Source organism: Carettochelys insculpta, chromosome 11 (genome assembly GCF_033958435.1).
Source record: "Carettochelys insculpta isolate YL-2023 chromosome 11, ASM3395843v1, whole genome shotgun sequence".
In the NCBI taxonomy this organism is placed as follows: Eukaryota; Metazoa; Chordata; order Testudines; family Carettochelyidae; genus Carettochelys; species Carettochelys insculpta.
The window spans coordinates 41,025,726-41,049,624 of NC_134147.1; the positions used below are offsets into that span (position 1 = coordinate 41,025,726).

The 23,899-nt window shown below is 43.1% G+C and overlaps 1 protein-coding gene across 4 annotated transcripts in view; it reads right to left on the bottom strand.

The window, feature by feature from the left end:
• Positions 1-23,899, bottom strand: part of MITF (melanocyte inducing transcription factor) — a 187,715-nt gene that overhangs the window by 71,308 nt on the left and 92,508 nt on the right. For 2 of the 4 annotated variants that reach the window (XM_075004958.1, XM_075004957.1), the window contains exons 1-2: positions 21,772-21,843; positions 15,401-15,647 (exon numbers count right to left, since the gene is read on the bottom strand). In XM_075004958.1, coding sequence (XP_074861059.1) covers positions 15,401-15,647; positions 21,772-21,827 — 303 coding nt within the window. In that variant the 5' untranslated portion in view covers positions 21,828-21,843. Of the gene's footprint in view, positions 1-15,400; positions 15,648-21,771; positions 21,844-23,899 lie in introns of those variants that run through there. The other 2 variants (XM_075004955.1, XM_075004956.1) reach the window with 1 other exon arrangement.

Here is a 23,899-nt window from a genome sequence, read left to right on the forward strand (position 1 = left end):
CAGAGAAGGAGAACAGAAGACAATGATCAAGTGATTTATCTCCTGCCATCCATCTCCTGCCCTTGTTATGAAGGCTAGGGCACCATACTTTATCCCTGGCTAATAGCCATTTATGGACCTAACCTGCAAAAATTTATCAAGCTCCTTTTTAAACCCTAATAGAGTCCTGGCCTTCACAGCCTCCTCGGGCAAGGAGTTCCACAGGTTGACTGTGCGCTGTGTGAAGAAAAATTTCCTTTTATTAGTTTTGAACCTACTACCCATCAATTTCATTTGGTGTGCCCTAGTTCTTGTATTATGGGAAAAGGTAAATAATTTTTCTATATTCACTTTCTCCACACCATTCATGATTTTATATACCTCTATCATATCGCCCCTCAATCGCCTCTTTTCCAAACTGAAAAGTCCCAGTCTCTCTAGCCTCTCCCCATATGGGACCCTTTCCAAGCCCCTAATCATCTTAGTCGCCCTTTTCTGAACCTTTTCTAATGCCAATATATCTTTTTTGAGGTGAGGAGACCACATCTGCACGCAGTACTCAAGATGTGGGCGTACCATAGTTTTATATAGGGGAAGTATGATATCTTTTGTCTTATTATTGATCCCTTTTTTAATAATTCCTAACATCCTATTTGCCTTACTAACTGCCGCTGCACACTGCGTGGATGTCTTCAGAGAACTATCCACTATAACTCCAAGATCCCTTTCCTGATCTGTCGTAGCTAAATTTGACCCCATCATGTAGTACGTGTAATTTGGGTTATTTTTTCCAACATGCATTACCTTACACTTACCCACATTAAATTTCATTTGCCATTTTGCTGCCCAATCACTCAGTTTGCTGAGATCTTTTTGTAGTTCTTCACAATCCCTTTTGCTTTTGACTGTCCTGAACAACTTGGTGTCATCTGCAAACTTTGCCACCTCACTGCTTACCTCATTTTCTAGATCATTGATGAACAATGTGGATAAGCACTGTGGGAGTAAAGGCGTAGAGCAGGGGGCCCCTCCACGAGATCGCGAATGCATCCCCCAGGGACCCCCGTCCCAGTCCTGCCCTGGAGCAGTATTGTGGGCACTTCTTGTTGTCTTGAGTGGTCAACAGGTCTACCTGGGGAAATCCCCATGCGTGAAAAATCGGTCGTAGCAGATCGGAACGGATCTACCACTCGTGTGTGAGTGCGAAGCGCCTGCTCAGCTGGTCTGCCTTTACATTGTGAGTGCCTGGTAAATACGAGGCTTTCAAGGTTATATTGTTGGTGATGCACCAGTTCCACAATCGGACTGCTTCCGCACACAAGGCACGGGACCGAGCTCCTCCTTGCCGATTTATATAAAACATGGTGGAGGTATCGTCTGTACTGATCCCGACTACTTGCCTTGTATATGGTCTCGAAAGTGTTTGCAGGCGTTGAACACTGCTCTGAGCTCCAGTATATTTATGTGCAGTGACTGTTCCGTGGAGGACCACAGTCTTTGCGTCACCTTTTTGCCCATGTGTGCTCCCCACCCTATGTGGGAGGCGTCGGTAGTGGGAAAAACAGATATTTGTGGTTGGTGAAAGGGCACCACTGTTAGCATGTTCTTGGGGTTCACCCACCATTGCAGGGATCTGCGCACCTCTGTCGTGGGCGACACCACCCTGTGGACGGTGTGTGCTGCCGGTTTGTAGATGCTCGCCAGCCAGTGCTGCATGCTGCGCCTATGCAGTCGGGCATTCTGTACCACAAACGTTGCTGCTGCCATGTGGCCCAGCAGCTGTAAGCACGTCAGAACCAGCACCATAGGGCTGAAGGTGATGACTTGCACGAGGTAACCAATGGCGCGAAAGCGGGCATCTGGTAGATAAACCCTTTCTGTGATGGAATTTATACGTGCCCCTATGAACTCTATGTCCTGTGCGGGGTCTATCTTTGATTTTGCCAAATTGATGACCAGGCCCAGCGAAGAGAACGTGTCTGCTGTGACGCGTATCATGCGAAGTACCTCCTCCTTCGAGGCCCCTTTCAGTAGGCAGTCTTTTTTTTTTTTTTTTTTTTCCAGATATGGGAATATAAACACCCCTTGTCTGTGCAGGTAGGCTGACACCACTGCCAAGGTCTTGGTGAAGACTCTGGGGACTGAGGAGAGGTCGAAGGGCAGAACCTTGTACTGAAAATGTTCTTTGCCTACCATAACCTGGAGAAAACGCCTGTAAGCCGGGTGAATAGTTATGTGGGAATACGTGTCTTGTAAGTCGAGGGCTGCGAACCAATCTCCATCATCCAGTGCCCTAAGTATAGAGGCGACTGTGATCATCCAAAAGCGTTGCTTGCGCAAGTACCGGTTGAGGCCTCGAAGATCTAGGCTGGGCCTCCAGCCTCCTGTCTTCTTCTCTGTGAGGAAGTATCTTGAGTAGAACCCTTTCCCTCGGAGTTGCTCCAGCACTCTTTCCACTGCCCCTATAAGCATAAAAGATGGCCTACCTCCTGCTTGAGTCTCGCTTCGTGGGAGGCGTCCTTTAGGTGGGGTCTGGGTGGAGGTCGTGGCGGTGGGAGCAACTGGAAGGGAATCGCGTAACCCGTGGCTATGATCTCCAGTACCCATTTGTCTGTGGTGATCTTTTGCCACTGGTCATAGAATGGTCGGAGGCGATGGTGGAACAGTAGCTTCGGATGACATTGCGTGATGGTAGTGATAGTGCAGCCCTCGATCTGTGTGTCAAACTTGTGGCCTTTGGCCCTGCCCCGAGGACGCACAGCTCTGTTGAGAACGTCGCCTGGGAGTTCTGTACTGTTGGTGCTGTTGATGTCGCCCTTGCTCGTAGCCCCTGTGGTACTGGGGACACTGTGGTTGATACTGCAAACAGCTTCTGCGTGTCAAAGGGGAGATCAACGATCTTCGCCTGCAGATCCCTCGGGATACCCGATGTCTGGAGCCAGGACTCCCTGCTCATGACCACTGCCGTAGCTGTTGAGCATGCTGCCATATCCGCTATGACTAGGGCGATCTGAACTCCTGTCCTGGAGGCTGCGTAGCCTTCTTGCACGATGGCCTTGAGCACCGGCTTCTTGTCCTCTGGAAGCGAGTCCATGAGGGAAGTCAGCCTGGAGTAGTTGTCAAAAATATGGTTCGCTAGATGCGCTGCGTAATTCGCCATTCTCAACAGTAGGGTAGAGGAGGAGTAGACCTTTCTGCCGAACAACTCTAGTTTCTTGGCATCTTGTCCGTTCCCCCTGTCTTGTGCTGAGAAGTTTTCGACCTCTGTTGAGACGATTCCACCACCAGAGAAGTTGGTTGCAGGTGGCTGAACAGGAACTCCAAGCCCTTCGTCGGGACGAAGTACTTCTTATCCGCTCTCTTGTTTATAGGCGGAGTGGACGCAGGGGTCTGCCATATTGTGGTGGCGGACTCCATGATTGCTTCATTAGCGGAATAGCTATTTTGGAAGAGGCCGGAGGTCTCATGTTTTTAAGGAGCTTATGGTGTTTCTCCTGCACCTCTGCTGTTTGGATGCCTTGCGTGAAGGCCATCCTTTTAAACAGCTCTTGGAACTGTTTGGGATCGTCCGGAGGATGGACGTCCCCTGGGGCCGTGGCCTCGTCAGGGGAAGATAGCGAGGAACCGCTAGGGGAAGCCTCTCTGGACCCCTCTGGGTCCTGTTGACGGTGATACATCCTCTCGCTAGATACTTGCGAGGGAAAATCTCGAGGTTCCAGAATCAACTCCCCCTGAGATATCTGCGTTTCCGTCCCCGTCTGCGATTGCCCTCGGGAATATTGAAACGTCTGGGGGGATCTGTCCCTGGGATTATGCCTATGGTGTCTATGCCCTGCGTGATAGGGGCGACCATGGCAACACGGGCACTGTTCCGGAGATGGAGACCTGGACCACTCTGGAGGCCCATACCCCCTGCGTCTGGGGGAGCGAGATCGTCTGGGTGATTGAGATAATGGAGAGACTGATTTGTGGCAGTACTCCAGGGGTTCAAAGCCCAGGAAGGGCGATGGTGGTCTGAGCCATGGTGATGCTGGCTGTAGGAACGGGGATGAGGGCTCAGGGTATACTGGAGATGACCCCTGCCACCTCGTTGCAGTCTGCAGCATAAGTGGAGGGCTTAGAGCGAGTAGCCCTGCAGCCCTGTCTGGAGAAGGGCTGCGGTGCCGGGTTTTCTGTGCTGCCTTTCCCCTCCCGTGTGGGGCTGGCTCCGCCCCTTTCCGTGTCGGTGATCTTGGCCCCGCTGTCTGGGCCGCGCTCGGCACGCTCCGCTGTGGTGCCGCGCGGGTGGTCTCCCCCGTTGCCTGCAGGCCGTGTGCCTGTGAGCTCTGCACCGCCGGTTCCCCGGGGGTCGGTGCCACTAGCTGCGGTGCCGCCGGTTCCGGCGCTTGCCTGGCCGCCACCCTGCCCATGGTGCGGGGTGGCTGTTCGATTATCGGAGGCTCAGCCTCTGCCACGTGCGTCTCCGCGCCGCCGCCCCTCAGCTGTGACTGCGGCTGGGGGCTATGCGCTCTACCCGTCCCACTCGCTGTGGCTGCCGGCAGGGATCGGGTTGGTGAAAGCTTCCTCCGTTTTTGCGCTGATGGGGTTAGGGAAGCAGCTTTCCTTTTATGGGCCCCTGCGGGTCTCTCCTGCTGAGGCCGCTCCGGCGTGTCTGGCTGGAGGGCCTTGTCAAAGAGCAGCATTTTCAGCCGCATCTCTCTGTCCTTCCTTGCTCTGGCTGTGAGCTTTGCGCAGAAGGAGCATTTCTGTGCCCATCGGAGGCCGGCATCGCTTTGCGGCATGACTCACACTTTGAATCCTGAAGAGGACATTGTGGTGAGTCTTTGAGTTGTTAATAGGGTACTTAGCACCTTCTCTGTGCCTGTTCCCCTCTCGGACTCAGCCTGCCATGGCAGGAGGCCTAATGGCCTTATGTCCCCGGGCCTCCGCTCGCTACTAAGGCTGTAAAACTTTACTTTTTACTCTCTTTTCTTTTTTTTTTTTTGAAAACAATAACAAGCTAAGTTAAGCTAAAGACTGAAAAAGAAGCTCTAAACGCTTTAAAAACATTAAATACGCTAACTCCAGCCGTGGCCTGAGCGGATTCCGTCTGCAGCCGATGGCAGTTAAAGAGGAACTGGTGGGGGCCGGATCGCGCACGCGGCCGGGAGCGCGCAAGGGAGCGGCGTGCGCCGGCGCATGTGCGGCCTGGCAGAAACTGCTGAAAAGATCCGAACTGCAGCGCCAGGGTGAGCCCGACACCTATCGTGGAGCACCCACGGGGACACTTGAGGAAGAACTTCCCCTTACTTTTTAAGCTTTAAAACTGTCTTTTTTAGTTTCTTCCTCGGTTTCAATGCATTTCAGGGACCCCATCCCTCATGGTGTTCTCCTTGTTCCACAGGCACTTCTATTACTTGTGCAGTTCTAGCACCCTCATTCTCCTCTCATTCTCTTCTACCTCTGGTCTTTTCTGTTGTGCAGATCACGTAACACCACATGCCTGATCACTCACTCTGCTTAGTGGTCATTTTACTGTTGCTCCTGTGACCTCATCCACACCTTCTGTGCTGCGGTCAGATTCTTCTGGAAACGTGTTTCAATTTTGCCCCAGAGGGAACTTAGACAAGCAAGGAGTAAGAGCGCCATACCCAGAAGGGATGTGGGTTATGCTCACAGATGGCCAGGGTCTGCCAGCATTACAAGTGGGAGCTTGTCCAAGATTTCAAATGGGATGTCTCTGAAGCTGTAGTCTAGACGCACTTCCTCAAGTAGGGAGAAGTATGTAATCCATACACCTTCTGGGTGTGGTTGACTGTCCCATCTGTTGGCACTTAGCCCACTTAGAGAGAGAATAATGAGTCTGCTCTACAGCCTTAGCTACCAGTCAGTTGGCGTTTAATTCATGTTGCAGTGGCTCGTACACTAAGCTTTGGAGGTCCAGGTTTGATTCTGCCCACCAGCGTTCATGTACATAAACTGATACACTTGTAACACACTTCATCCATTATCAGCTTAGCAGGCTGCTTAGACATTTTTGCTGACTGAAGCAAAGGCTTGCTGCATCACAGTTAACTTAATGTCAGGTAGTGGAAGCCTTTCTATGCTAAGATCCACAGCTTCAGAAGGTACTTCCAATTCTGATGTGAATTACCTCCTCTTCTATTTTAAAGTAGCAGCGAGGCAAAATTACTGGGCTCTTCCTGAGGGACATCTCACTCAGTCCAGTCACCTGTGACCACAACTAGAATCAGATTTACTACAACATGCTTATTGGCCACCAACCCATGTGGCCACAGAACACAGGAATCTGGGAGTAGTGGCATTTTATCAGTAAGAGCTGCTCTTGCCTTTCAGGTGGTTATGCAGTTGTTTGTGAGAACATCAAATTTCTCTTATCGCTTCTGGATGTTATTCGGGGATCACAGGTAAATCTGGAACTGTCAGGTTGTATTGCGTAGATCCAGCTATTTCTCAGCACAACTGTGCTGACATTTAGCATTAGATCATTCTTTTATGGGACACGTGTGTGAATCATTATGTGACCTTTACTCACCTCAACTTCTCTCTGCTCACTCAGCTATTTCTCCCTGGATTTATTCTAACACACTAGGGTTAGGGTTAAGGAATCAGAGTAATCAAACAGCCACAAATAAGCTTTCCACTGAATTCTGTCCCCTACATCTTCTCCTTTCTTCAGTGCCTCTCTCCCTCCACCCCAAAGAGGGGAGTTTTCATCCAAGTCACTCCTACAGCAGCTCTGGAATGGTAAGATTCAGTCTTGGGTTAGTGCCAGCTTTTTCTTAAAATTGCAGCTCATCAAAGAGCTGAATCACCTGCAATAAAAGAGTATCTGCTACTATTGGTAGAAGTTGTGGGAACTGATCAAAGTCAAGTGTATACCTATACTTTTAAGCTTTGCACAAGCAGCAATTTGGGTGTATGATTTTACCTTTAAGTACTTATCATCACTAGTGATCAGTTTGCCACAGAGAATTTCTGTATTTTCTCTATACCATTTGACCAAGGGCTCCCACTAGGAGCAGTTTCCAAAGTTAACCAGAAGTTCTAATCTTAAGTCTTCAGTGAATATTTTTCAATTACCTCTGCCCAAGACACAAGTATCTAATTATATCAGGCCACAGCTAATCGGACAGACACTTTTATTTAAAAAAAAATTAAAAATTAAGCCTGCAGAACATTCTTTCCAGAGAGATGTTTATCTAAAAAATAATCCTACCTTCCCTCCCACAAACTACTATGATAAAGCTTGCTACAATTTACTGGAGGTATAGTGACAAACTGGTCTCTCACTTTAACAGTTATATTTGTGTCTCTGTACTAACTGAGCAGGCAAAAAGATCATTTTCATGTCAAGACTGTCCATTATGTTTATTGCCCTAACTACTTAAAACCGTCTATAAAAACTGGAACTCAAAATGCACAAAAACATCTTGCTGTCATGCATGCTGTAGAATTAATCTGCAATAAGACACAAAAGACAGGAAACACTGTCAAGTGCATCAATACTTATGGCAGTCACTAAAATGTCATTGTTCCCGTTCTTTTGGGTTGCAAAATAGCTCTCCTGTAAGTAAACACATGACAGTTTCAATTCTCAATTTCTAATGGGACACGCAATGTTCCACTTAAGTAGAGAGCATCTTAAGAGCATACACAGAATTTCTTGGTACAGAGCATATTACAGGAACAGTAAAAGACCCTGTCGGTTTCTACACAGCCACATAATGTAGTTCATCTGTACCACCCAAAAGGTGTTTTAGAATTTTACAAATGGCCAAGACAGACCTGGTGTCTGATCCAATGAACTTACGATTTCATATTTAAATGACATGCAATGCATGCATAGGCAGACACGAGGGCTACCTCAGAGATGAGAAGGAAGGGCACCTTTTGGAGTAAATCGATAATTACTTTCAAAATAACTGCAACAGAGAAAAATCTGTATGATCCATAATTATTTACTGTAGGCAGCGTGTCAGGCATGAGATTAACTAAGCAGCTAGCAGTTCAGTTCGCATTCACACCAGTAATGGTCAGCCTGCAGGCCACATGCAGCCCATTGGTGTTCTACCAAAACAAATAAGCAGTCCACTAGCACTTTAATAATTTATAACGTGATGAGCTTCCGTGTGGCCCGTGAGACATTTTGTTTACTGTTGCTCACACCCTGGGTTGCCCTATTCTTCTGGTTTCTGACCACAAGTTTGTTTGTTTGTTTTTCCCCCCTTCTCCCTCCCCTGACTGGTATTATTTAAGTAACAAGCACATAAAGCAAGAGCACATAAAATGAGTTGTATGCTGATTGTGCACAGCACTGACTAAGAGCTGTGTGCTCCCTATGCATCCAATCAAAGTGCTGGTATGGTTCATGGAGATACATACATTTCACAGAACTGGAAGGGACCTTGGGAGGTCATCTAGTTCAGTCCCCTGCCCTCTTGGCAGGACCAAGCACCATCCCCCTGACACCTATTTGCCCTGACACCTAAATGGCTTCCTCAACGATTGAATGCATGACCCTGGGTTTAGCAAACAAATGCTCAAACCACTGAGCTATCTATTTAGTCAGCACATCCTGCACATTCTAGGCATGCGAATGTAGTCAGCAAAATTACCCTATCCTGGGAGACCACCTTGGTTACAACAATCTTATGGCCCACTGAGATGAAGAGCCTCCCGTATGGCCCACTCACTTGCCTAGATTGTCCATCACTGATTCACAGCTACAAGATTATCTTTTCAACTGTTTGTATTAGGATGCACGCTCTGCTAGGATAGGAAACATATTAATCTATTGCAGCATCAGCAGCAACCAACAGCGAATGCTTCAAAGGGAGGAAGAAAAAAAGGGGCAGACGAGGGAGAGGGGGACCTCAAGCCACAAAATTTTGGCTCTAAGCTGTGTAGAGCACAAATCCCAGTGTGCTTGGAATGTGGAAGGGCTGATCTGGATCCCTGTCTGAAAATAGGAAAGGACATCACACAAGGTGGAGTGTGTACATCTCCAACAGCTTACAGGAAGAAATTTCCTTTCACATGCACATACTATGGGGACCTGCATCACAAAAAAAGAAAAAGCTAGTGCTCTATCTTGGAGTAACTTCCTGAAGCAATAGGCATAAAAGGGATGGCCTTTTAAGTGGGTTTCAGTCAGGATACAGCCAGGATGCAATGGGAGATGTGACTATAGCAGACCTAGCTGGAGTATAGGTGTGGCTACCCTAAAGACACAGCTGCCTCCAGCACAATAGCAGCAAAGCTGCAGCCACATAGACTAGCCCTGACGTACCCTTAGTGGCAGACATGACTGACTAAGCACTTCAAGTTTAGTGCTCTTTGGTGAGGAAGAACATATGTTATCCTGCAGCCAAAGGCAGGAGAGTATATTCCTCAAACTGCCATGAATAGAGCCATTTCATTTTGCATGCTGCCAAGCCAAGAATCTTGTTTGTTGTTAGTCTCCAAAAGCAAAAGTAACTGCTTGTTCCTATTCTCCGGGAACAGGCAGAAAAAGGACAAGGGACAATTTTAACGACCTGAATGAAGGAGCTGATGGGATGTTCGTGTTTTGTTACCAGGACGCTGTTTGCATAATGCCCTGAAATTGATCAGAACCACTGAATGAACAAAATCAGTAGCAAAAAACACCCAAATGCTCGACAGGGGGATTTCAAGTAGAAAAGAAACTCCATTAACCCTTGAAACGGCCTGGGACCCAGCTTCTTGGGATGGGGAAGAATCCACTGATGCCCAGAAAACTTACAGCAGGAAAGCTTCATTCTCAGCTCCCTGACAGCTAGCATAAATATTCGGACAAACATGGAATAGGAAGACCACAGATTTCGTAGTGTGCCAGGTATCATTATTACTAACAGTAGCAACATTAATTTATATTACCATCATGTCTAGGAGCCCAAATCATGGACCAGGATCCCATTCCTCTAGGCGCTGTACAAATGGAACAGAAAGACAGCCCTATCCTAAAGGGCTTGTGATCTATGTATAAGCAAGAGACTACCAGGAGAACCACTTTAAGAGGTAAAAGAGGGGGCAGGTAGCCAGGGGCTCAGATTGGGGTCCCATGAGCCTCAGAAGGAACAGAAAGATCCCACTGTGGAACTGTGCGTCATACCTGAGGGTACCGTCTGTCCAAATCATTAAGAAAGTGTATTTCACAATTGGGTTACCAAAGGGGGGGATCTGCCTTCCAAGCCAAGATGGAATGCCAAGAGAGCTGCTAGGAGAACTTTAAACGATAACACAGATAGGCCTTTGTGCTTCAAGTACAGAAGATAAGCAGCAAGGAGATAGAAGCTGGCTGCAGAGACCTGCTCTGGTGAAGAGACCAAATTAAGAAGCATTTCCATTTTGCCAAGTAGGCAGTGCAAACCTATTCGAGCATGGAGTTTCCAAAGGAATTCCAAGGTCAAGTACTGTAGCTGATCATGATCTTGAGTTCGAAGAGCAGAGGGAGAGTCATTGACCTGTACATCAATAGAGTCAGAAGTGTGGTGAACCAGTGCTGCCTGGGCCATGTAGGTATGATAAGGACGTCCTGATGGATTTTGAGGAGGAACTTGTGGATCAATAGAAGGAGGGGAAATGTATACAGTAGTCTGTCCAGCCATAAAGAGATGGCAGGTATCTGCCTTCCAGTTACTGCTGGGGCTCTGAAAAGAACAGAACTGGCTGCACTTCCTGTTGTACCAGGCTGTGAACATGCCAACATGGGTAAAACTGCCCTCCCCCACACTTCTGGAAACAATGCACGCAACATGAGTACATGCATCTTGAAATGTATATAAGCAATCACTCAAATAAGAAAAAAACATATCAAAGGATATACAAAATTAAAGAACACTGGGATGAAAGAAGAGATTGCATTAAAAAAGAAAATCTACACCATTTAGCCAAAACACACTGAAACCATTTTAAGAAATGTAGACTTGCCTGCAAAAATGCTAAACTTCTGTTTCTCTATACATAAAAATAGTTAGTGTTTCACACTTTAAAAATGGGTTCAGAACTGACATTAACATAGTATGAAATTCAGGGCCTTAGAAATCCTCCAGTAAACAACATATTTAATTAACACCTTTTAAATTATTTTGTCCTATTTTCAACATGCAGTACGTCTAAATCACTTTTCATCAGTCTCAAGTAACTCTGACGTCTCTGCAGTCTTAGCACTCCGTGTTAATTCAGGCCAATGGGAAATAGATAGCAGGAAGTGGTTAAAAGATGCATTCCCCATGCAAATTTAAAGCAGCCTGCATCTATTCTGTACAGACAGATTCAGCTTTGCAGGAGCATAATGGAATACCACAACAAATCCTATTATAACAAAGTACCCTAAAAGAGATTTCTGCAGCTGGATTATATCTTCTCCCAGAGAATATCAGTTAATAACCCTTCAAATCATAGAAATTTTGATTCTGATGGGTGTTTTCTTTCTAGACTAAGTTATTCCACTTCAGAAATCAACTCTGCAATTAGGAGTTTATAGGTAGGCACATTAAACCATATTTATTCGTGTGGGCGTAGTGAACATATCACATTAGAGTATGCAATTTTGAGAATGTTACAGTATACAAAGTGGGCTAACATGAATTACTCATCTTGTCTTATGAAGGCGCTTGATACAGCACATTATATTAATGGTTTGTATTATTGTTTATTAACAATTCTTTTTTTAAAAAAAATGATCCATTTCACAGCACTATGTGTGACTTTGAAATGCATTTCCTTTTTCACTAGGTGGATAAAGCATAGGTGTTAAGTGACTCAGACAAAGAAAAACTTCACTGTAAAGCAGATAACATGTTTAATCAAATATTTATCTAAGACAACTTTAATCTTTTTATGTATTTTGTGATAGAAACTAACTTTTCAAGTCCTATTAGCTTAAACTTTACAATTTCAGCAACTCTGCTTAAAAAATGACTTTGTAGATCAGCATTTATCAAAGCACGTCAGTTCCATTTTAGTCTACCATTTTGTTCGGTCATTAAACCCAGACTATCAAGATAATAAACTTACCTATTTTAATGCCTTACTCATCTAATTAAATTTTATGTCCCATCCTTATGGAAGGAGGTCCACGTCTCCAAACAGATGAAGAAGTACAAAATATCAACTCCAACAAACTAATGGCTGTGTCTACACTACCTACCTACTTCGAAGGGAGGATGGTAAGTAGGATGTTGGGAGTTTATTAATGAAGTGCTGCACTGCATATGCAGCACTTCGTTAAGCAAATTCCCACCCCCCATGACAACTTCAAAGTGTTAAACTTCAAAATGCTGGCTCGCATCTAGCCGCAGCTCACCCACCAGTACTCTGAAGTGCTTGGGCAACTTCAAAGTCCCTTTAGTCCTCAAAATTTTAACACTTCAAAGTTGTTGCAGGGTGTGTGTGTGGGGAGGGGGGTAAATTTGCTTAATGAAGTGCTACATATTTACCGCAGCACTCAATTAATAAACTCCCAACATCCTACTTACCATCCTTCCTTCAAAGTAGGGAGCTAGTGTAGACAAGCCCAATAAGCAGCAAAGGAAAAAGTTTCTCAATATATACCTGACTGTCCGTTTCTCTTATCTGAAGATATCCTGGTGTCAATTTCACAGTTAAATCTGCCTGTTTCATTAAAACATTAGGTGTATGTCTGTCATAAAATTCTTGTCCTACTGATATCCTTGGGACTTATACCATGGATGTCTACAGAGGCAAAATGTCATGCCTGAATCTCTGTGTGTGTGCACGCGCACCTATTTTTGTCTAGAGCCCAAGCCACATTAAAAGTAATAGAAACTGATGAGAGTCTAGCAAGTTCCATACATTTAAAAAAAAGATGTTCACCTTCTTCATAGTGTCCATCATTTCACTCACTGGGTATTGAGAGTACAGGGCTTTGCATAATGGCTGAACTCATGCAGATAGTATTAGCACAGATACTTATTTTGTTGAGATGTAACGGACTGATTTATCATGGTTAAGATTCCAGCGATGAGTCTCCCTAGAAGACACAAGTTTTCCTCTTCCACTGCTTTTAGTGATTTAGAGAAAGACTATGCCTTCAAGGCATAGCCAAGAGTAAGGGATGTTGTAGAATGTCCTGCACCACATGGAGACCTGGTGCACAGTGGGTGGAGGGGAACAGTTCCTGGTACACAGTGGTATAGGGATGGGCCTTACTCCACTTGGGCTAGCAAACAGGATGGAAGCTAACCCCTCCTCCCACCATTTTTGCAGCAGAGAGTGTTCCTTAGGGAAATGGTGAGGGGGTCTTTCCAAGCACAAGGACTTCTTCATTATCCCTAGATATCCTGCTTAAAAATCCTCAGGCATCTTCCACATGTACACATATGAGGACCAAGTAGAAGCTACCCCTTCATGTTTTAGGTTATCTAACACCTACCCATCAGTTACCACCTATTAGCTTCTTTCTATTGGAACCTTTGCTTGAGGTGCCACCAAAAATGAGCAAGTGCCTCTTCTCTCATGGAAGAAGGCAAACACAAGAATAATCTAGGGCATATTACTAAATTTACTGCTATGATTCTGGCAGTCAAATAACAAACAGGAAATAAAAACGTTTCCAGCAGTGATGAAATTTAGTAGAAATAAGTCAAATACACGGCTATAATAAAATGTCAAAGATGGTATAAAATATTGCACACACAATGGAGATTCGGAAATACAGCTCTTTCACTAAGACTGAATGCATCATAATTTCCTTCTTAATTCAATTATAAATTTAATAGGAAAATATTTCATGTTACAGTCTATACCTTTCAATCAGGTGACATTATAACTACAGTACACCGCAGCATTCAGGCAAGAAATTCAGTGAGTTTGTTCATCACAATTGTCTCATTGGAAAATTAATTATTCTTTGCCCATTTTAATGGCTTCTGTATGTATTAGAGAAAAGAGTCAGAAGTTAGAGCCAGAGTCGAAATTCAGATAACTTCTCTCAGGTCCTTCCCTCTCATGGTCAAAACATGTAAATGCTGCGCTCAAATCTGATCCTATTTGATTTTATGCAGAACTCCAATAATGGTGGTTTTTAACATTCTTTTTATGTAACATGACAATACTAACCACTACTATACACAGTAATGTAGTAATAATTAAAAGCACCCATATGAAACTTGTAGAATAAAGCAAACTACGTATGCATGGGTTAATATTTATTTTAAATCTACCAAATTATTCTTAAAAAACAAATCTTAAAATGGAGCCAATACACAAAACAGCTAGCACTACACCATGCTCTGAAAATACTCGACTGCAGTGTTTCTTAAACTACGTTCTGCGGAACTCTAATGTGTTTCGTGAACAACTCGTAGGTATGCTGGGAGCATTTGGAAAAATACACAGATGGGACATATTTTCTGTTATTAAAATCAGATACAACGTTACTTCATTTTGTTTTGGCTGTATATGTTGCTCTTGAGGGGAGAGGGTAGAAATGGGGGTGGGTTTTGTGTGGAGGAAAGGGGAGGCAGGTTATTTTTTTTAAGGAAAATTTTCATAGGTATTCTGCATAAAAATACTACTGTTTGGTGTTCTGTGGTCTCAAAAAATTTAAGAAACACTGCTCTATTGTATCCAACTTCACTTGGATTTACTGGCTGCTGTTTGCTCACTGTCCGAAGAGTTACTAATCTTCACATTGTAATAATAAGAAAGAATTTGTTGCATGTAGTAGACAAAGCATGCAAATAATGAATTTTACTTTGATGTCAATTTATTTCATTTATCTTTTCAATCAATCATTTTATATATTCCTTTTACAAGGAATTTCATGCTATGCTACTCTATCTCAACTTTTCCCCCACGTAAAAATCTTAGTCTGTTCTTGTTGCAGTTTTTCTCGTAATTAGCAAGCGATGTAGTCTCCAGCACAAGATACTAACAAGCTCCTACAGCTTCTAGTCTAATAAGGAATTCAAAGCTACTAATAGCAGTCAAAGCATTTGAGCAAAAAAGGATTACAATGGGAGTTGCAAAAGGCTAGAAATTCAACCAAATTTCACATTAAGTCCTTGTGAGTAGATCTTTCACAAGGGGTTTGATTCAGTGTTTCAACCAATTATTGATCAGTAATTAATTTGTTTTGAATGGGTGGCTAGTTTGAAATATTACTTATTTTAAGAGGCAATCTCCAAATACATGCAAGATTTTCAGTTGAAATCTGTACTCATTTTGCAAGTAATGCTTGCTTCTGAGATCAAGTTAAAAACCTCTGATATTTCCCTGGTACTGGGAAACGGAGTTAAAGATAAAAATTAACAAGACCTGCAGCTCAGTTGTGAAGTTTAGTTGCTATGAACATCAATAACAGTGTCACCATGACATACACTATATTTAGACAATAGGAGAACCAGTGAATCGAACAGTCACACACACTTACCTTGAGGACTTCCATGGGTACCTGGGTAGGAGGGGGCAGGTTAGAAGGGACACTGACGTTGATGGCTGTTGTCTGACTGATCGGTACTCTCTGCTGCATGAACTGTGCTGCTTGCTGCTTCTGTTGCTGTTCTCGACGCTCTTGCTCCTGCATCTGCTCACGCATGAGCTGTTGTCGTAACAAAATCCGTGATGTCATACTGGAGGAGCTTAAGGGAGGCTTGGAAGCTCCAGGATGCTCGGAATTGCTGTGGGAAGACCAAAGCCACAGACATCTCAATTTCCCTGGTTAGAATAATTATTTCATACTTTTTCAGTGTTACACAAAGTGTGAAACAAAGTGGTTCTCACACATAAGAGATGTGCTGCCCAGGATAAATTGGAATTTGGAGCTCATCTACTTTAGGTCTTCAGAAACTGAAGTAACCTGATTACCTCTAGCCATTATTTTTAATGCCAATCTCTAAACAGTAGAAGAGGGAATTTTTAAGTTTTACACATTTAATGCTCATTAACATCTCATAGAATTATAGTGCTGTTATGTAGAACTCAATAGGATGCTGTATTTCTTTCATATGCCCATTTACAGTGGCAACACCTTTATGAATTAAAAAAAAAAAAAATCAAAAGAATGTATTTAATATCTTCCTAAGTTTAACAGAGCTCCATGAAACCCTTTATGTAGGCACTGGGGAGGATTCCCAACATTAATGAGGTTAAATTGTAGGGACTAGAGCAACACCACACGTCCTCACCTCTGGGAAAGCACATGGAAATGCCTCCTGGCTAACCTGGCGTTCAAGGGTGTTGGAGCAGTAGCTTCTTGCATCACATTAACAGTTCTAGCAGACCTGCTAGTAGCACTGAGGCAAACTTCATTCCCAACAAGATCAACTTACTTACAAGGGCACTAGCAGGCCTGAAGTGAGGAGAGGGATGTGGGTGCAAGTAGGGCAATCAATAGCAACAGCTTGCAAAGCATCCACTCTAGGAGGGGAAGCAAAGGCGCAAATTTTCAGAAGTGCTCCATGAGATCCAACATCTCCCATTGAGAAATGTGAAGCTCAACACCTAGTAGTTCCCAGGACTCTTTGTGGGAGCTGAGCTCCCTGCAAATCTGCCAAGCGATGTTTAGAACCTGTACATTAAAATTCAATTCTTGTCCATAGAAATGAAAAGGGAAATGGGATGTTTTGGTTAAAAAAAATTAAACCCACATTTCCAAGAGTGCACAAGCTCATTTTAATTTCCAAAAAAGCTGTTGGGGGGGAAGGGGATGAGAGAGAGAGACAAACTGTCTTGCTATTTAAGACCTGTCAGGTTGAAACATTCCCAGAGAGACTGATCCTTTTGATAAAACAAGAGAAAGCCTTTGTGGTGAAACTAATGCAGCTGTGGAATAATCGTACTAATTAGCTGCTCAAGACAAGTCATTGACTGAGTTACTCACAAAAAGAGCCCACCCTGCTCTTAAACCATCCTACTAGAAACTGCACCTCCAGCCCACTCCTGCAGTCTACCTCCCACCCAGACCCTGCGCTCCTCCTCCACACGACTACTGCACCATACCCCCTGCCCAAACCTTGCACCCACACTCCCAACCTGCTCCCCAGAAGCCTCTTCCTGCACTTGGAACCCCTCATTTCTGGCCCCACCCCAGCTCTAGGGAAACATGTACAGAGCTCAAAGCCAAACAAGCAAAATATTTAGAGTCAAAAAAGCTAGAGTGCATGAATTTTGGAAGAGCTCCCCTAACTTCTACAAGCATAATATTTACATTATCCTTTCATATTTAAAATTTGGATCAACCTGGGTGAAGATACCCCCTAAGCCAAGGAATTAAAAATAAACCTATTTTTGATGCAGCACCCTCTGTTTTGTAATAGCTCCAGACTGCCTGGCTAATTTGGGGCTGGCTCTTGAGTTGTCAGTTCTTCAAATCAAGCAACTGATTGATAGAAACGAAGAAACATGAATCTTGCAAAACCTAGTAGTAGTGGCATAGCCATTGCCTCTTAACAATGTAAGTATATCTGAGTTACGTCTACACACAGCCGCTATTTCGAAATAACTTTGCGAGTGTCTACACAACACAACCGCTATTTGGAAATAATTTGAAATAGCGGTCAGCTTACTTCACCGACTATCTTCATCATGCACCAAGAGAGAGCAATGGACAAGATCAAGGAAGACACAGAAGGGATATCAGTGCACAGGATAAGAGTTAACAACTTGAGGTTCAAGGATGATGTAGTTATTAAGGAAGATGAAGAGAAGCTAGCAAGAATGGTGCAGGTGCTAAACAAGAAAGGGAAATGGTATGGACAGGTTATGAACATCGATAAAAATAGTATTTGGACATAAGAAAACAGGAAGATCAGTGTAAATGGGTTCAAACTAGAGAATGTAGAGAAGTTCACGTATCTAGGGAACAACATGATGTATGATCTAAACTGTAAGAAATAGCAACTAGAAGAGCGAAAGCAAGAGCGAGTTTGAAGTTGATGAATAAAGATCTGGAAAAGCAAAGTATCTTGAAAGTTTGTGTATTCAGCAGCATGTTGTATGGATGTGAGACATGGATGATAACAAAAGATTTGAAGAGAAGTATATTGGCATCAGAGCGGAATTGTTATAGAAAGATCACAAGAACAGGATGGATGCAGGTCACCAACAAGGAATTATATAGGAAGACACAGCTGAAAGAAAACATACTGTAGAAGGTTATAGAAACAAAGTTACAGCTATTCAGACATATCTGCAGAATGAACGATGAATGAAAAAGTTAAGACCCTTGTACTTGGCATAATGGAAGGTTCAAATCGGAGAGGAAGACCCCAAAGAGAATGAGTAGTTGCAATAGTAGATTGGCACAGAGCTAGTCTACAGAAACCAAGCCACTACGCGTTGGTTAGGAGAAGAGGTAAGGAAATAGCCCATGTTTGTTGATGATTACTTCGAAATTGGTAAACCTCATTCCAAAGGAATAGTACATATTTCAAAATGGGGACTGCGTAGACAGGGAATAGGGGCTATTTCGAAACAAGCTATTCTGGAATAGTTTATTTTGACATAAAGCTGCTATATAGATAGTACTTCAGAGTAGAGCCCCTGGGAGCACTCTAAGCAGGGGCTCTAATCTGAAATAGGCTCTATAGTGTGTTTGGCACACTATTGCAGAGTAAGTTTTGCATATTTTTTGGGACTCCCCTGTAGTGTAGACATTGTATTCTGGAACTACTTATTTTGAAATAACTCTGGAATAAACTAATCCAGATTAACAATGTAGTGTAGACATATCCAGCATGTTTCCGTGCTGAAATGTTACTCCGCACTCTTTTGGATAAAAGAAAGGATAAAGCTTTAAAAGGCTAAATGCCAAAAGATTATCCCTGCCACATTACTCTACCAAGGGAGAAGACTCAGGAGGGCGACAGCTCAGAGAATGAGCACAGGTAGACTGATCGGTAGCCCATTTGGGGATAAATATCTGACTCCACATGCTTACCAGGAAGCTACTGCCCCTTTTTAAACCCGGACAGTAAAGATGGGGCTTTCAAGAACCTCACTTGCCTGAGAAAAATCTTACTAAAGCCCAGCTATTTAAGTGGAGTGAGCATGCGTGCGTGCGTGCGTGCACGCACGCAAAGTGAAGCCACACCCTGTGTTCCTGTGGTAACTTAAAGTCGTCCAGCATTAAACATTTACTCAATCGGTCAGCCTAGCCAAAACTTATAAACTACATCTATACTAGCCCCCTCCTTTCTGAAGGAGAGAGTCTGGAAGATGCTAATGAAGTGCTCACATGAATATGTGCATAATGGTGGCCATGTGCGATTCAAAAGTGCTAATTTTGGAACGCAGGTCACCCACATAGATGGGAGCCTTTCAAAAGGACCCCCAGGACTTTGAAAGACATTCATTCAAAAAGCATATAGGAAGCGGCACTTTCAAAATGCCCATGGCTGCCATTATGCTAATAAAGAGATGCATATTCATGTCAGCGCCTCATTAACATCTTCCAAATTGCCTCATTAACATGTCCCTTCCAAAAGGGGGGCACTAGTGTAGATGTACCCATAATGTACAAGGGATCAAGCCAACAGAAAGCAAGAGAGCTGATCAAAGATGCAACATTCCACAAAATCTACCAGGATTTGTTTCCTTCTGAGGCCCAGAGGTAAGAGAATGAGCAAACCACACTAATGCACAATTAGAAAAACTGGTGTTGAAGATCTTGCATTTCGGCAGTCCACTCTGACTTGTGTACTTAATCAGCACAGCACACAGTAGATATTCACACATTTATACTTTGGATAGCAAATTTAAATACATCCATTTGAATCTGGACATTTTTGGATTATTTTGTTTCAGCCACAGGTTTTTATCAGAAGAGAACTGAAAACCTATCCCATTCACTTCGCTCTGGGATTTTGTTTTTTGATTAATTAAAAACTTCAGCACCACAAATTAATTTGTATGTTTCCATCTCTCCACACAAGAAAATAAAAAAACCAGCATTAATGTTTCAGACAGACTTGGCCCCACACTCACACCAACAAACACTGTTCCACCCATTCCCTACTCTGTTGATAACAGTGACACTTCTGATTGTGTCAAATGCCAGTGAATGTTGGTCACCATACTGAAGGATACCCCATGGGGGTGGGGGAAGGAAGCACTTTACAAAAATTAAAATAATGGAGAAAATAATTTGAAGAGTGATTGTGTATACAACAAATTATTAGAAGGGCCTACCTACCCCTGTAGCTCTTTATACTTAATTTCTAAAATTTAATAAAAGATTGTGGATTATAGTGACACTTCACTCCATAAATCTATTGGCTGCCATGGCTTAAAGTACCAACATGGGGTTGGGGACAAAAAGAAAAAACAACCCTTGGCACTCTACAATGTCCTTTCCTGGCAAGGACAGAGCAGTAAACCGGACGAAATTATTCTTGTAATGGCTGATATAGGTCTGCACACCATATATTTCCTGCTGCTTTGATGCAGGAAACTGAAATTTTCCACATTTGAAAGTGATCTACGTTCATGGAGATAGCAACAAAGCAAATACAGGAGCAAGCAGTTCAAAAGGAACATATCCTTCCCCTACCTCCAGTGTTTTCCTAGTTCATCCTAACTTACACTTGCTCTGAGCTGCTCACCTCTAAGTATACCATTTCAAGTCCATCAAATGGCAGGATATACTCTGAGGACTGTATGCAACAAAAATGGTCATTCTATAGTGAATGCACCTGGGTGTTCTGTCAGCAGTTACAGGACTAAAATACCTTTGAAAATCCACATCGGAGAGGGGGAAAAATCTGCAAGTGAATCAAAATAACTTTTTATAAAAAGACACAAAAAAGAGTCTCACAAACAATGGATGGACTTTACAAGATTCCATTGTCTTTAACCAACAGTTAAATATGAATTTTTAAAAAAAAAATTAAACATTCTACTAAGTACTTGTGTACTATTTGGTATTTTTCCATTTTTCCCTACCTGCCCCTAAAAAACCCCTTCACAAGCTGCTGAACATAATGCTTTTCCATCTTAATGAAAACCTCTCTCATGACCTGAGCACATTCAGTAAATAATTATTAAGCCGTGGCAGTGGCTTTTGCAGGAGTCTTGACTTAATAAAATGCCATAAGTTGATTTGCTTGAATGCCTATTCACTTAGAGACACAGGTTTCAGAACGGTTTAGAAAGCTTTACCACCTTATCTAAGTAGCCAGGTATAAGTAAAGAGGCAGTACCTAGAAATTGCAAAGGTCACAGTAATAAAGGATTTTATAGTTTGTCTGTTAAAAGCTCGAAGGATAATAAGTTCAAAATACATACAAAAGACTTCCAGTTATACGGGTTAAAAATGACCACTGTAAGATAGTTTTACATTGAGATATATGTGGTATACCTCAATTTAACCAGAAGATGTCAGTAAAAAAAAGCTTAGAGAGACAAAACCAAGAATTTCAGCAAAGGAAAATGTGCCCTACATGTCCCTGTATTGATGCATTAAGAAAGGAGTGTCAGTATAATAAATCAGAAGCACAACCAGTCATGTTATCCCAGCCTGCACAATACATGCATATCTTCTATCAACCCCTACTTGAGCCCAGCCAGCATGTTTTGTTTAATATAAATTTAAAAAGTCATTAGAAATAATTAAAAAACATATCTAGGTTTCCCCTACCGAACATTGATCTCTCTGTCTTAGCCAGTCAGACACAGCTGTTGTAGCTTCAAGGGAGGTGTAGACAACAAGTTAACAACACAGTATTTTTAACTCTCTGAAAAAAACCTCCATCACAATAAATCATACAATTTGTTCAAAGTGTGGTTTCTCAAAGTGTCACTTACAGATAGAAGCTTTCAAAGGAGCATGGCATGAACATCTGAACTTTAAGAGTTTCCATCTTCCTACCCCCCAACCTCTTTAAGGTGTTCTGCAAGCCCTTGGAGAAGAGTGAAAGTCAAACTAAGCCCTGGATATGTCACTAGGGGTGGCTCCAGATAAGGCCCTGGCAACTCCAATCCAAACAGAGCTCTGTGCCAGAATGCTGCCCTAGCGTCAGTCTGCACCAACAGACCTGTTTAATCCAGCACCTACCTGGAGGGAAAGTGCTCCTTGTCACAGCAAAATGAAATACTAACATAACGTGAAAAGTCTTGTTTTAAAAAAGTGAATGGGAAGAAATTTAGTCAGGGTTCCACAGGGTGACATATACTTATCTCTTACCAGCAACATATTAAGCTACGGCACTTGAAGTATTTGATCAGAACACCCCAGAACAGTAGATACATTTGCTGTGCCAAAACGTGAACAAATAAAACACGATTTGTAGCTTTTAGATTCAATCCTCCAAGACCTACATACAAGTAACAACACTGCGAGCAGGCCCACCGCTTTCAGGCATATATACACACTACCTGGGAAACTGAACCATTGAGGGCAGATATTCCATGGTTCAGTTTCACATGCCTACTGGCGGATGCGCAGAATCCAACTATTGGGGTTTTCAGTCAACCCTTGTATTCTCACTATTGCAAGGAGTAAGAGAGTCCATGAGAGAATTTCTCCCACTGACCTCTCTCAGAGTGGACAGCTAGATAAATCAATCTCAGATATGTCAATTTCAGCTATGCAATTGCCATAGCTGGAATTGTGTATCTATGATGGACTTAAAGGCTTAGTGTAGACCGAGCCTGAATTAAACTTTAGCTACATATTAGGGGTGGGAGGGCAGAGAGAGGAGAGATGCTACTGAAAGCAGCTATCCCATTCACAAATTAGTGGCCAAGTCACACAACCATCAATGCTCACTTTGGGCAGGTCTACAATAGACCTCAGATCATAGATACGCAATTCCAGCTACATTAATTGTGCAGCTGGAATCGATATATCTGATCAACTTATCTGGCTGTCCTCACTGAGGGAGGTTGACAGAAGAAACTTTCCCTTTAACCCCCCTTCCTCCTCACAAGAATGAGGACTACGGGGGTTGAGTGTTGATACTTAAAAGATTGATTTCACGCGTCCCCACGGGACACGCAAAAAATCAAACCCCAGAAGATCAACCCTCACCCGGTTAATCTCTCAGGTACTGTAGATGTTCCCTTACTCCGCTGTTCACGAGCACTGATTAACAAAGGCTCTCCTAGCAACTAAGATTTTCGCAGGAACTGAGAGCAACAGTAAGCCTGCTGGTTGCTGGGAGATGAACACCTTCTTGTGTCTACCCTGGGCCAAACTGTACTAATGAGAGAGAACCACCTATGGAAACATTAGGCAGATGCAGCTTGGGTGTGGGAAGATGGCCTTTAAATATATATGTTGGCTTCCAACTTTCCAGCAAATGCAAGGTGTCAAAAACAGTTTAAAAATTTAGCTCACTTAATATTCTCCAATAAATTCTTAACGCCCATGCACCAAGACAGCAAACAATGCTTTCACTGGTAGCTGATATGAGCTAGCTTTAAAGAGTTGACTCTCACTTGAAAGTCTTATTAGTCACCTTGTCAAAAACTTTTCCAAGCAGTTCAGACACTATTTTCCTGTTATCAGTACTTACTGATTTAAAAAAAACATTGTTCGCAATAAACAGAGGACAGGCTACAATAAAAGTCAAAAGGTGGTAAAATGGAGCAGGGAGGAGATAACACTGCCTTGATAATCTCTACCTTTAGGAGTTTTGTAATGTAAAATTTACCTTCTTTATCTAGTTAAATAAATAAGGAAGATAATGCTGTCGCCAATGAGGTAGACAAACTGTTAATTTCACTACACTACAGCTTTACAACTGGCTGGCCCTAGAAATCTGGCCTCATGTCACTTAATTATAATAATAAAGAAAGAAAGTTATGTTAATTATCACTTGACACTTTGGACCTGTAAACTCACTCCTGTAAACAGCTCCACAAAACCAGGAAAGCTCATGACAAAATAAACTTCTTAGGTTGATAGGGTGCCACAGGACTTCTTGTTATT